Here is a 13,304-nt window from a genome sequence, read left to right as displayed (position 1 = left end):
GGTTGAGGGCTGATGAGATGGCTCAGCAGGTAAAAGCACTGACTGCTCTTTCGAAGGTGCTGAGTTCATAATCCCAGCAACCACATGGTGGCTCACAACCACCCGTAATGCATCTGATGACATCTGGGGTGTCTGAAGACAACTACAATGTACTTATTTATAGTAATAAATAAATCTTAAAAAAAAAAAGCAGGTTGAGCAAACCTAGGAAGCAAGCCAGTTAAGCAGTGTTCCTCCATGGTCTCTGCTTCAGTTCCTGTCTCCAGGTTCCTGTTTTGGCTTCCCTAAATAATAAACTGTAACTTGTATGCAAAATAAATCTTTTCTTCCCCTAGTTAGTTTTAGTTACTATTTGATTACAGCAACAGAGAGCAAAGTAGGAGCGTGGCAGAGCATGCAAGCAGGCAGGGAGCTTTATTTGGATAGACTGGACAGATAGCATGCCAAACAGGAAGTCCCTCATAGGAGAAGCCCTGTTAGAAACAGCATGTAACCACAATTCAGACAGGAAGATGATGGGAGAAGTTTCAGAAGAAAGTGAGACCGGGGCCTTTCCTATCTACGCACTTGCACGGCACAACAGCCAGATGGGGAGCCTAGACTGAGGCGCTTCAGTGTACTATTGGGGATCTGGGTCTGGCTTGGGAGTTTGCAGATTTTTTGTTTTGTTTTGTTTTGTTTTTTGAGGCAGATTTTTTGAGAATTTTGAGAATCTTATTGAGAATGAAATAGATTACAAAGTATTGAGAATAATTTATTCAAAGTAAAGCAAGAGGGGGGTCAGAAAGCAATAGTGTCAAGAGTAACAGTAGGCAATGTGAGTGTGAATATTCAAGGCCCCATTGTTTGGGGCTTTTGTGGGTTTCAACAGAAGAAAGAACTTGGTTGCAAAGGCCACTGTGAGGATTCCCTATTTTGACTGACAGGATTGGATTATGTAAGCTTTCGCTCACTTCATGCCCCTTCCCATGATGCATCTGATTTTAATCAAAGGACCATCTAACATGAGATAGTAAATAGGGGATTTTCCCTAAAAGTTCACTCAAAGGATACAGTGTGCCTTACTGAGCATGAACCCAAAACCAGTCTAAGCCAACTGGCCCATTTCCTCCTGTTTGGGGATATAGTTGAATAGAAATGGGCATTATCAAGAAGTTGCAAAGAGAACGAACTCATTTAAGTTGTTTTAAGCAGGTCTCTGTGCAGCCTGATGCAAGAGGGAGTACTTAGCTTGTCATTGCTAGAACAATGTGCTGGACACATTGTTCCAGTAGCAGTGTGTGTATATCGCTCAAGCCAGGTGGAGTTCCAAGTTGGTAAGAGATCTTTATGCTTGTCTGCCTCAGGAAGGGCAACAATGGACTTTAGAGCCCCAGCAGTCACTAGGCATAGTTTTATTGGGTATTAAACATCAGGAAGGCTCTAAATGGCCAGTCTGTTGGAACAAGGTCAAAAGAATGACCCGTGGTGAACAATGCCTTGGGCAACTGTGAGAGAGGCTCCAGGAAAAAAGGCAGGGGGCCTTTTACTCAGGTGCGTTTTATCCCCTGGATTGTTTTTGGACATGATTTTGTGTCTCCTGTGACAAATATTTATATTCAATTCATAAGACATGTTTATCCTTGTTGGTTGTTGGATCATAGCTAAATCAAACTGGTCTGTGAATGTATCATGAATCTGATAAGGCATTCTGCTTTGCTTTCTTTCTTTCCCAGATATAATCTATAGTACATGCCAAACAATTGTGCTTCAAGTGGTCAGTCCTGAGAAGTTCTGGGAAAGGATTGCTCTGCTAATATTTAGTATGTGTTCACTGACATTTATTTACATATTTTTCTGGTCATCTTTCTCTGAACTCAAACATCCTTCCTGGAGCACTACTTTCTTTGTTACATTCATGTAATAAAAGTACACTGAAGGGCTGGACAGATGGCTCAGAGGTTAAGAGCACTGACTGCTCTTCCAGAGGACCTGAGTTCAATTCCCAGTAATCACATGGTGGCTTACAAACATCTGTAATGGAATCTAACGCTCTCTTCTGGTGTGTCTGAAGACAGCAACAGTGTATTATTCATATACATAAAATAAATAAATCTTTTTAAAAAGTACAGTGAAATTGAAGTAAGGTTGTCTACAGCATTAGACTGTAGTCTTCCCCATGCTTTCAGGTCCTCAGAACTCAGGTCAAGGTCAGCTGACAGGCTCTATACAGGTCAGCTGAGAAGTTGACAGTAATCTGAGCAGATCAATGGGATGTGGAAAAAGTAAAGTCTGGGTTAGGTTTGGTTTTAATCTAGTGATCCCAAGCTGGGATGTACAGAAGAGAACAAATCAGAGCCTACATATAAGGACTCAACACAATTAGGGGCTGGATTTAGAATTCAGCTTTGAAATTTGCAGAGATTCTAATGCATAGTAAATGGTTAACATTTACTGTTAGCATTCTGTTGAAACTTCACCCAACAGTTACCTGGCAATAGCTAGGTAGACCTGACCCACTATAAAGGGGCTGCTTGCCCCTCCATCCCTCCCTCCCTCTCTCCCTCCCTCCCTCCCTCCCTCCTCCCCCCCCCTCTCTGCCTTTCTCTGCCTCTACTACCCTCTTAACTTTCCTCCCCATGCCTTGAATAAACTCTATTCTATACTATACCGTTGTGTGGCTGGTTCCTCAGAGGGAAGGGATGCCTCTGCCTGGGCCCACAGAGAAATCCCCTTCCCCCATAGCTACCCCTCCATAGAACATATTCTCCTCTCTCTTTATCTTTTTATAAACACATCATTTACTATATAAGCTTTTAAATAGTATGCCTGGAGCTCAATGTGATGGTTCCTGCTTGTCCTCTCTACACTCAGAGACGGAAGTGGTAGATTTGTAGTGTCTAGGATTCATTTGTTTGAATTTCTTTTTTTAGGGGGGGGCAGTTCAAGACAGGGTTTCTCTGTGTAGCCCTGGCTGTCCTGGAACTCACCCTGTAGACCAGGCCGGCCTCTGCCTCCCAAGTGCTGGGACTAAAGGCATGCACCACCACCGCCGGGCATTGTTTTTGTTGTTGTTGTTGAATTTCTTTTTAACTTAGAATATTTTTAGATATTCTGGGAAGTACACATGTTACCTGCAGCATACTATCACCTGACCTTCTTAAATCTCAGGCTTTTCCCTGAGTGTTCTTCACCTAGTCTGATCTTCATTCTCCCCCTCACCCCTCAATATCCCACCTGTCTGGGTTTTTTTGTTTGTTTGTTTGTTTGTTTTGTTTTTTTCGAGACAGGGTTTCTCTGTATAGCCCTGGCTGTCCTGGAACTCACTCTGTAGACCAGGCTGGCCTCTGCCTCTGCCTCCCAAGCGCTGGGATTAAAGGCGTGCGCCACCAACCCAGCCACCTGCCTGGTTTTAACAGAAGCCTTTGACTTATTTCCAGAAGAGTCTCAACTACTTGGTGCCCTCCTGACTCCTGGTAACAGATCCAAGACTCACCTTCTTACCCCCATGGAGCTAAAGTCTGTCTGCTGCTTTCTACCTTCCATGCACTCTTTCAGTATTTTTTCATCCTCTAACCCGTGTGAGGTATACAGTCACAGCCATCTCTGCTGTCTGGAGTTGAAGCCATGGTCTCTCCCCCTTTACAGAGCTTTGTTATGTCTTCCCTTTAGTTTGTCAGTGTCTCACATCTTATGCTGGCTTCAGACTCCATGTGGCCAAGGCTGATGGTGACCTCGTTATCCCCTGCTTTCAGCTTCAAAGTTCTAGGATCCTGGGTACATACAGCCTCACATATTTGACAGTGAAGATTCCTCATCCCAACAGGGTTCACAATCTTACCATTCCGATCATTCCTTGGAATGGTCTTGACCGTTCCTTGGAAAAGGGGTTCTAGTCCATTTGCCGGCAGTTTGGAAGTTTTTGGCAAGCGACATAAACCCTTCTCAGTGGAGATTCCCGTTGTTTTCATCCACATACGTCCTTCTGCCTCGTTCTGAATCCTTTTCCTCTCTACCACCTCCCCTGTCCTTCCTGCCCTCCTCTTGCAACCTCTACTCTCCCTAAAGAAGCCGCATTCAGGGCAGAGAGACAGCTCAGTGTCTAAGAGGGCTTGTTGTATAAGCTTGAGGACCTGAGTTCAAATCCCTAGGATCCAAGGAAACAGCTGGACATGGCTATACAAATGCCTGCAACTCCAGTGATGTGGATCAGAAGACAGGATCACCGCTGCTCGCCGGCCATCAATCTAGTGCTAGGTTCAGGGACAGATTCTGTCTCAAAGGAATAAGGTGAAAGGTGATAGAGGAGGACATCTGGCTTCCTCCTGTGGCCTTTGTGTGGGCAACACACACACACACACACACATACTCATCCTGTAAGCATATAAACTTCTTTCTAATTCCTTAGTTTGTCTTGTCTATGAATTCTTTTTTTCTGCACCAAGAACTTGGAAACACTGGATGGAGGTCTCACTCCGCTTACCGGCTTTTTCACCAACAACATTACTAGACAACATTTTATTTGTTTTACATAATTTAAAAAGATTTATTTATGCGTATGAATACACTGTCTTCATACACACCAGAGGACATCAAATCCCATTAGATGGTTGTGAGTCATTATGTCATTGCTAGGAATTGAATTCAGGACCCCTGGAAGAGCAGTCAGTGCTCTTAACTGCTGAGCCATCTCTCCAGCCCAGTTTTACATAATTAAATTTTTTTTTTTAAATTTTGAGACAGATTCATTACCTAGACTTGTCTGGAACTTGCTACAGGGTCCAGGTTGGTCTAAAATTAGAAGTCCTCCTGTACTAATCTCCCACCTGGTGGGATTAAACATGTGTACCATCACACCCAGCCTTATATTTGCTTAATTCTTTTTTTCTTAATTCTTAAAAACATACAAAACATAACTTATATAGCTGGTGCATAGGAAATACTTATTCCCATTCAGAATAGTACAATCTGTTTAAAATTTCCCAGAAATACTCTCTGTTGAGTCTGTAAGACCGTTCAGTGGGTATAGGCATTGTCACAAGTGTGACCACCTGAACACAGGTAGCAGAAGAGAGCTGACTGACTCCTCCTGTAGATTGTCTTTTGATTTCCACATGGCATGTACATACACCTACCCCCCACAAAAAAACAAAATTAAAAAGTTAAACTAGTCAGGTGGTGGTGGCACATGCCTTTGATCCCAGCACTTGGGAGGTAGAGGCAGGTGGATCTCTGAGTTTGAGGTTAGCCTGGTCTACAGAGTGAGTTCCAGGATAGCCAGGACTACACAGAGAAACCCTGTCTCGAAAACAAAAACAAACAAAAAAAGCTAAACTAAAGGGACTGTGGATTTGGCTTGGTTATTGAATGCTTCCCTAGCACTCATAAACCCCTTGGTCCGTCCCCATTGCCTCCAAAACAAAACAAGTGATTACAAATAAATGTTTGGTTTCAGACCTGGGACCAAGGACTGAGGTGCATATTTTACACATCAAAGCAGACCTGGCCTTCAGGTTCTCCCAGCATTTCTCAGTTCTTACCTGGCATACCCTGCTCCTATCCTTGAATTTTCCAGCCCAGAGGATGGGCTACCCTTTTCCGCAGGGGTGGGTGGGGGTGGGGGGTAGGGGTGGGTGGGTGGTGTAATCCAGACGTTTCGGCCTCTCGATTTCTCCCTATTTCTTTTCTCTCTCTCACTGTGCACACTCCCCCGACCCCAGACTGGCCTTGATCTTGAAACAGTCCTCTTACCTAAGCCACTATCCCTGCCACTTTATTGCATTTTAAATCAAATATTTAAATTGAATATATTACGATGTACCTACACTGTGTATGTATCACCATTACTACTAAATTTGTCTCTGGTGCTAATTCTGAGCAGACTCTGAGATTTAGCAAGTAGAGAAAGGCATACGACTAAGAACGTTCAGACTTACGCTTTTTATTCATTTATATTACACTTTTTATTTATTTATATGTTTTATTTTATGTGTGTTTTGCCTGAATGTGATTGTGCACTGCATTAACTTGCATGCCCATGGAAGCCAGAAGAGGGTGGCAAATCCTTTGGAACTCTAGTTACAGATGTGAACTAGGATGTGGATTTTGGGAATTGAACCAGGGTCTTGTGTAAGAGCAGCCAGTGCTCTAACTACCCTCTCTCCAGCTCCTGGTTTTATTATACAACTTATGTTGTAGAAGTCTTTTAATCGTATTTTTCTTCAAATTGTCTTGAGCTGTACACTTTAAAAAAATATTTATTTTATGTATATGAGTACACCATTACTCCCTTCAGACACACCAGAGGAGGGCATCAGACCCCATTGCAGATGGTTGTGAGCCACCATGTGGTTGCTGGGAATTGAACTCAGGACCTCTCCAAGAGCAGTCAGTGCTCTCAACCACTGAGCCACCTGGAACGGTATGTAAAGATGAAACATGTCATGATAACCACCTCAACATGTATGTATATATATATGTATGTATTATATAGTAATAAAATATATGTTTTTCAAAATTACCAAGCTCTACATGGGCAATAGGGAAAGTCTTAGTTGAGAAAATAGTCAATGAAATAAACAACTGGACTCCAAGATTATACAATATTATAAAAGAAGTATTAAGTTCTAAAATGTCTGAGTTTTGGGCATTGAAAATTTCCTAAATACTAAAGCAGATTCACCGTTGATCAGGACAAGAACTGAAAGAGACATATTCTTGAATTCAATGTGCACAGGTCCTGTTAGATTCCCACACATATTAGGAATGTTTTCTGTAATTTTCCGAGAAGTAGTGACTTGAACAAAGCATTGACACGTGTGCCGTTGGAAGTTTAGTCACTGGGAATCTTGGTATGTCTTTTCTGTGTATCACAACTGTTATGAATACTTTCTTTTTAACAGAAGACTGCCTGTTGTGTTACTGTCTGACTTGCAGGCAGAAATGACGGGGAAAGGAAATGGGAAACGGTTCAGGGTCCCCAGGAATTCCCCTGGCAGCCTAATTTAGTGGTCTGTTATTTCTAAGTTTTTTAAATGTTTGCCCCCGGAGTTTCCCTGGAAAGAAGATCTGATTTCATTGGTTAAGACCGTCTAAGTACATTAAACCATAGAAACCTCACTGGCAGGAGCCTACATTTCTAATCAGCACGCAGGAGGCTGAGGTAGGATGCTAAATCCTAGGCTAGTCTGGGCCTATAAAATATAAAATAAATCCTTCTTTAAACGATAAAATCCTTCCTTAAACAGACAAAAAGCTGCAAAAGCTAACCATAATAAAGCAACCAAGTGGGGGAGGGCTGCTGGGGAGGGGAGGGGACGCCGGAAAGCCCTTCCCTGAAGGCTAATCTTTTGCAGCACTTTCTGTGTGGGGAAAGGCAGCGGAGGGTTGGGGTGGGGAGACCGAAATGCCTGTGAGCAATGGAGTCAAGGTTATATTTTCCCAGTTTTAAACGTCTTCTACAGTCTCATCACATACATAGTGCACTTTAATCATACTCTTCCCCCATTATACTGTTAACCCTCCTATGCCTTCCTCCAAAGGAGTCCCCAGCTTTTTTCCTTATCTTTTTATTTATGGCCTGCTGCGCTTAATTTGGGTCGCCTGCCAGGGCACTTTTTAAAAATAACAATAATTTTAAAATGCATAACTACCTCCCTGCCCCATAGGGTCTCAAAGTAGCCTTGGTGCGCTAGCCAGGGCTGGGTTTGAACTCGAGGTTAGCGCCCCCATGCCGGCTTGCCAGAGGAGCCCACTTGTCAAAAATGCTTAAGCCAGTCTTACAAAAAAAAAAAAAACCCAAGTTATATTTAATGCACATGCACACGAGTGCATTCCCGTTTTACTCAGGCGTTTCGAGGCCAGCTCACGATCCTGAGCCGCCTTAGCTACGAGGCCACGTTTGCCCTAGTGCCTGTCTAGGACCTTGGCCGGGTGGGGCTGGAAAATACAGGGTTTCCGGAGTTACGAGCCGCGGCTCATGGCTGCCGCCCTTAAAGGTGCACTGCAGGTTAAAACACTTGGTATCAAAGTCCGGGACACGCAGCTGAGGCAGTGGGGCAGAGATGAACGCGCGCGAAGGCCTAGCCTTATTCGCCCGGTCCCTGGGGCCCGGAACATCTAGCTTCCAGATCCCGAGCACGCAGGCGCGAGTTTAGGCGCAGTCGCAGTCGCAGTCCCGCCCCTCCGCCCACGCGTCTCCAACGGTGCGTGCGCGCCTTTGACGTCACCGCAACGTCCCGCTGGCCGCAGGGGCTTTTGGGAAGGCTGCGGGTCAACAGTCTTGAGGCTCAGCTTCCAGGCCGCGGGAGGCCTGGCTCAGCGGTGAGTGCGGCTCCCTTCGGCCCCGAAAGAGGTTCAGCTGGGGGGCCGCCCGACCCCCGCTCCCTGCCTCGGCCTCGGACTTGTATTCGTTTTTGTTTTCCTTTGGGTTTATTTTTCTCAGTCAGTCCAGGCTAGTCTCGAATTTGCGGCAGTCCTCCTGCCTCAGCCTCCTAGGTGCTGGGATTACTAGTAATCCCAACTCGGCTGTCTCTTCAGATTTTCTACAGGGCTTTAAACTTTAAGCCCGCGGCATTTCTTTAATGCCTGTATACCAAGACAGGTTGTGCGGCAGGGGGATGACGGTGGTCATATCGGTTACTGCTTGTGCCCAGTAGTCGTGTGAGAGGTTTGGTTTAACTGGGAAAGGTCTTCTCTGTTTCTTGTCTTTCCAAGCTACCTGTCGCCCCCCTGCAGTGGGCATAGGGCAGTGTCGGTTGAGTGCTTGCTGGAGTTCAGCCACACGGGTAGTGGTAGCCTTGTTCCAGGCCACTGATTTACCGGCAATTGTACTTTTTTTTTTGGCTTTGGGATGCTACCTTTGGTGGTTGCTTTAGAATTGTTAGGGAATGGTTGTCATATATTGCGTTTATGAGCTCTTCCTGATGCCTTTATTTGCCTAATTTAAGCCTGGCTAGTTCAGCTGTTCTGTCTGACAAGAGCATCTCAGTCGTCCCCGATTTTCCAAGTGTTAACATTGAAATTGCAGGTATGCCTCGGGAATCCTCAGGAAATACTTAATTTTAATATAATATAAATATCATATATTATTTATTTTATATTGTATTATATCTTTACATATACTTGTGTATAAAATATTTGTGTTTATTATATATTTTAATTTAATGCTTTAATAGAATATAAAAAATATATAATTACTTTCTTGTGATTAAACCTAGGGTCCTTTACCTGCAAGACAAGTGCTCTAATGTGGAGCTATATCAGCAGCCCCATAGACCATCTTTCCACTATTCACGGGTGCCTTTTGTCTCCAGTGAAGTGCCACATTAAAATATCTTTAAATCAGAAAATGAAAGAAGCCTGGTGGTAGTGTGGTCCTAGCACTTGGCAGGAGAATTCCAGCAAGTCTTAAAACCAGGTTGGATTGCATTGACTTTCCAGCCAGCCTTGGCTACAGAATAAGCCCCTGTCCCTTTAAAAAAAAAAGAAAGAATGGAAAAAAAGATGTTCATGAAGTATGGTACTTTTTTTCTAATAGTAAATAAAAATATATAAAATGAACAAGCTTAAATCAGGAACCAATTTTTGACAAACGGAAATGTTCATTTATTTTCAAAGTTTTAATTTTTAAACTATACAAAGGTATGCATTTTAAAGGCAAGCATAATTAGTTGTTTGAGAATGCTTTTGCAGTGGTATGTTTTGATTTAGACCCTTTCTAAGTAGAGTGGTTGGCTGAGGAACCGCTGTAGTTAAGATGTGTTTTCTAGAGTGTGTCATTTTTAGATATTACTGAATAAATTAAAGATGACAATTCTGTGCAATTAGTTCTAAAATATTATTTTTTTCTTTCAGATTTATAATCTTCAACAGTCTTCGTGTTCTCCCATGTTTCCCTAGAAATAAGCCCAGTCATGGATGCAGTTTGCTTTGGAGTGTGCTTTTGTGTATGATTAGTTATATAAAATACTGAGTTTTCAAAAAGAAGGCTAGGGCAACAGAAAAGCTGTGGTAAGACAGGCTCTTAGGTATTTGGGATAACAGAAGAAACCCATATCTTGAATTGATTCATTTTTAATTATAACAGACTTATAGTGGAATGGGCCTTAAACACAGGTGGACTTTATAAAATGCAGTCTAAGTTTATATACAAAGTACTATCTATTGAACAGATGTATTAAAATGATAGGCACAGAAAGAATTAAGGTGGTGATATATAAGATTTAACACTGAGAGAGTAACAGCTTAAGCTGTAAGCACAGTTCCTTTACTGGGAACACTGGAGTCTTAATAGAGTTGTGTTGACGTCCCTGGGAGTTAACTGCAGTTAATGTAATTCACTTTAGAGAACACTGTGATGATGATGAGCTGTATGACATTAGCTCTTAGGAAATACCAGGTGCAGACTTCAGTTCCTTGGTAGGAAAAGAAGTAGTTTGGATGTCATATTTTAAAAAAGCCTGAATATATATGCCCCAGTATCTAGGCTTTATAACTAGTAATGAGAAGTTACAGGTAAATAGCTCTCGGGTTACCCAGAAGAGTTCATGTGGCCCCAAAGAGTCCTGAATAGTATCTTGGCATGAATAGTATTTGTCCTTTGTGAGTGTCAGTTCACCAGTCCAGTCAGAAGACAGTGAATCTATCCAGTTAGATGTCTGCTATTTCATTCCTATCTGTGGTAGAGATCTAGTGTGAAGTGCTGAGAAGTTTCATATGGAAGTGGAAGCTTTCAGAAATACGATTACTACTCATGGACAAAACTATCTTCCAGAGACTTGTGCAAGGTACCTTACACCAAAAAACTAAAAGTATAATGGAGAATAGCACAGTCTTGTCAAATTGGACAAAAGAGAGCAAAGAAAAAATGAAGTATGACTTTTCATGTGAACTCTACAGAATGTCCACATATTCAGCTTTTCCTAGGGGAGTTCCTGTCTCAGAAAGGAGTCTGGCTCGTGCTGGCTTTTACTACACTGGTGTGAATGACAAGGTCAAGTGCTTCTGCTGTGGCCTGATGCTGGACAACTGGAAACAAGGGGACAGTCCCATTGAGAAGCACAGACAGTTCTATCCCAGCTGCAGCTTTGTACAGACTCTGCTTTCAGCCAATCTGCAGTCTCCATCTAAGAATATGTCTCCAGTGAAAAGTAGATTTGCACATTCGTCACCTCTGGAACAAGGTGGCATTCACGCCAGCCTGTGCTCAAACCCTCTTAATTCTAGAGCAGTGGAAGACTTATCGAGGATGAATCCCTGCAGCTATGCCATGAATACAGAAGAGGCCAGATTTCTTACTTACAGTATGTGGCCGTTAAGTTTTCTGTCACCGGCAGAGCTGGCCAGAGCCGGCTTCTATTACATAGGGCCTGGAGACAGGGTGGCCTGCTTTGCCTGTGGTGGGAAACTGAGCAACTGGGAGCCAAAGGATGATGCTATGTCAGAGCACCGGAGACATTTTCCCCACTGTCCATTTCTGGAAAATACTTCAGAAATACAGAGGTTTAGTATATCAAATCTAAGTATGCAGACACACACTGCTCGAATGAGGACGTTTCTGTACTGGCCATCTAGTGTTCCTGTTCAGCCTGAGCAGCTTGCAAGTGCTGGGTTCTATTATGTGGATCGCAATGATGATGTCAAATGCTTTTGTTGTGATGGTGGCTTGAGATGTTGGGAACCGGGAGATGACCCCTGGATAGAACATGCCAAATGGTTTCCAAGGTAATTGGTTCTTGTTTGTTTGTTTTCAAGACTAGGTTTCTTGGTATAGCCTTGGCTGTCCTGGAACTCACTCTGTAGACCAGTCTGGACTTGAACTCAGATCTACCTGCTTCTGCCTCCTGAGTGCTAGGATTAAAGGTCTGTACCACCACTGGCAGGCTTGGTAACTGGTTCTTAAAAATATTTATTGTGGTGTGGAGGATTGAACCCAGGGCCTCATATCTGGGTTCATATCTTGCCTATATCCCTAACCTCTTAATTATTGCTTAGAATAAATTTAGGAGCACAGTTGTTAGTGTAATAAAATTAGAAATTTTGTATTTGAAACTGATCAGCTCTGTGAACTTGGACTCATTTCTAAAATGAATGGTCTATTAGATGTTTTTATTTATTGTATTAAACTACACTTAAAATTTACTAATTTAGCCATCTAAAATGTATTCTTCTGCAATATAAAGTACATGTGTACTGTTTTTTAGTCATCTCCAGAGCCTTTTTATCCTCTCAAACTGAAACTATATCCCATGCACTTGCAAGCACACCCCCTGGCACCTACCCTTCTGCTTGCTACAAAGTTCTACTTTAGGTACCATAACCACAACACATATAAGTGGAATCATACAGTAAAGAGATCTTGGACATGTGCATGCCTTCTGTTATAATGAGGAATCATTGGACTCCCTGAGGGAATTACAGGGACCTTTAGTCATTTTTGTATGGTGCATGATGAACAGGAATGTTGATGTAACTACATTGTTAAAATATAAGTAGTTTAAAATTATATGATGGGGCAAGTAGTGTACCCATTTCTGCTTGCCTTCAGTCTCACTGCTGGGCGTAGAAGCATGCGTTCTTTGTGAGCAAAGGCCAGCCTGGTCTACAGAGTAAATTCAGGTTAGCTAGGATTGGCATAGTGAGACCCTGCCTCAAAAAAAATTATGAATAATCATCAAAATTTTTATATGTCAGGTCCAGTGTCAGGTTAACATTCAGGAGTCTGAAACCAATTTGAAACCAATCTGGGTTACTTAGAACTGTCTTAAAAACCAAAGCAAAAAGATAGATTTTGATTTTTTTGTTGTTGTTCTTGTCCTGAAAACTGATATATTTAGTTTACTTAAAAGTGTTAATTTTGGCCAGTTGTGGTGGTAGCACCCTATAATTTTAGCAGCTTGGAGACTGAAGCAGGAGTGTTTAAGGTCAGGGTTAGCTTGGGCCACATTGTGAACCCCAGACCAACTCAGCTAGGTGGCAAGACCCCCATCTGAAAAAACAATAAGTAAAAAAATTATTGGGCAGGGAAAAAAACTCAATGTATAAATCAGTAGTGGAGGTCAAAGAACAACTTTCCCTCCACCGTGTGAGTTTTGGGAATAGAATGCAGGTCATTAGGATTGTGGCAGGCACTTTTACATGCTGTGTTGTCTTGAAAGCCCGTAGAGTTTAAGCCTTCTGTTAATGCAACAATTTTGGCGAGTCATTTCAGAATCACTTGGAATTTGTTTTTTTTTGTTGTTTTTTTTGTTGTTGTTGTTTTTTTAATTTTTTCGAGACAGGGTTTCTCTGTGTAGCCCTGGCTGTCCTGGAACTCACTCTGTAGA

At 42.6% G+C, this 13,304-nt stretch overlaps 1 protein-coding gene across 4 annotated transcripts in view; it reads left to right on the top strand.

The window, feature by feature from the left end:
- Positions 1-8,182: 8,182 nt before the first annotated feature.
- Positions 8,183-13,304, top strand: part of LOC116072810 (baculoviral IAP repeat-containing protein 2) — an 18,637-nt gene continuing 13,515 nt past the window's right edge. For 2 of the 4 annotated variants that reach the window (XM_031344375.1, XM_031344372.1), the window contains exons 1-2: positions 8,183-8,301; positions 9,835-11,703. In XM_031344375.1, the coding sequence (XP_031200235.1) occupies positions 10,733-11,703 (971 nt within the window). In that variant the 5' untranslated portion in view covers positions 8,183-8,301; positions 9,835-10,732. Of the gene's footprint in view, positions 8,302-8,927; positions 9,008-9,834; positions 11,704-13,304 lie in introns of all 4 variants that reach the window. The other 2 variants (XM_031344374.1, XM_031344373.1) reach the window with 2 other exon arrangements.

This window comes from Mastomys coucha, unplaced genomic scaffold (genome assembly GCF_008632895.1).
Source record: "Mastomys coucha isolate ucsf_1 unplaced genomic scaffold, UCSF_Mcou_1 pScaffold23, whole genome shotgun sequence".
Classification (NCBI taxonomy): domain Eukaryota; kingdom Metazoa; phylum Chordata; class Mammalia; order Rodentia; family Muridae; genus Mastomys; species Mastomys coucha.
The sequence above is the reverse complement of the archived record's forward strand: the minus strand, read 5'-3'. Positions and strand labels throughout refer to the sequence as shown.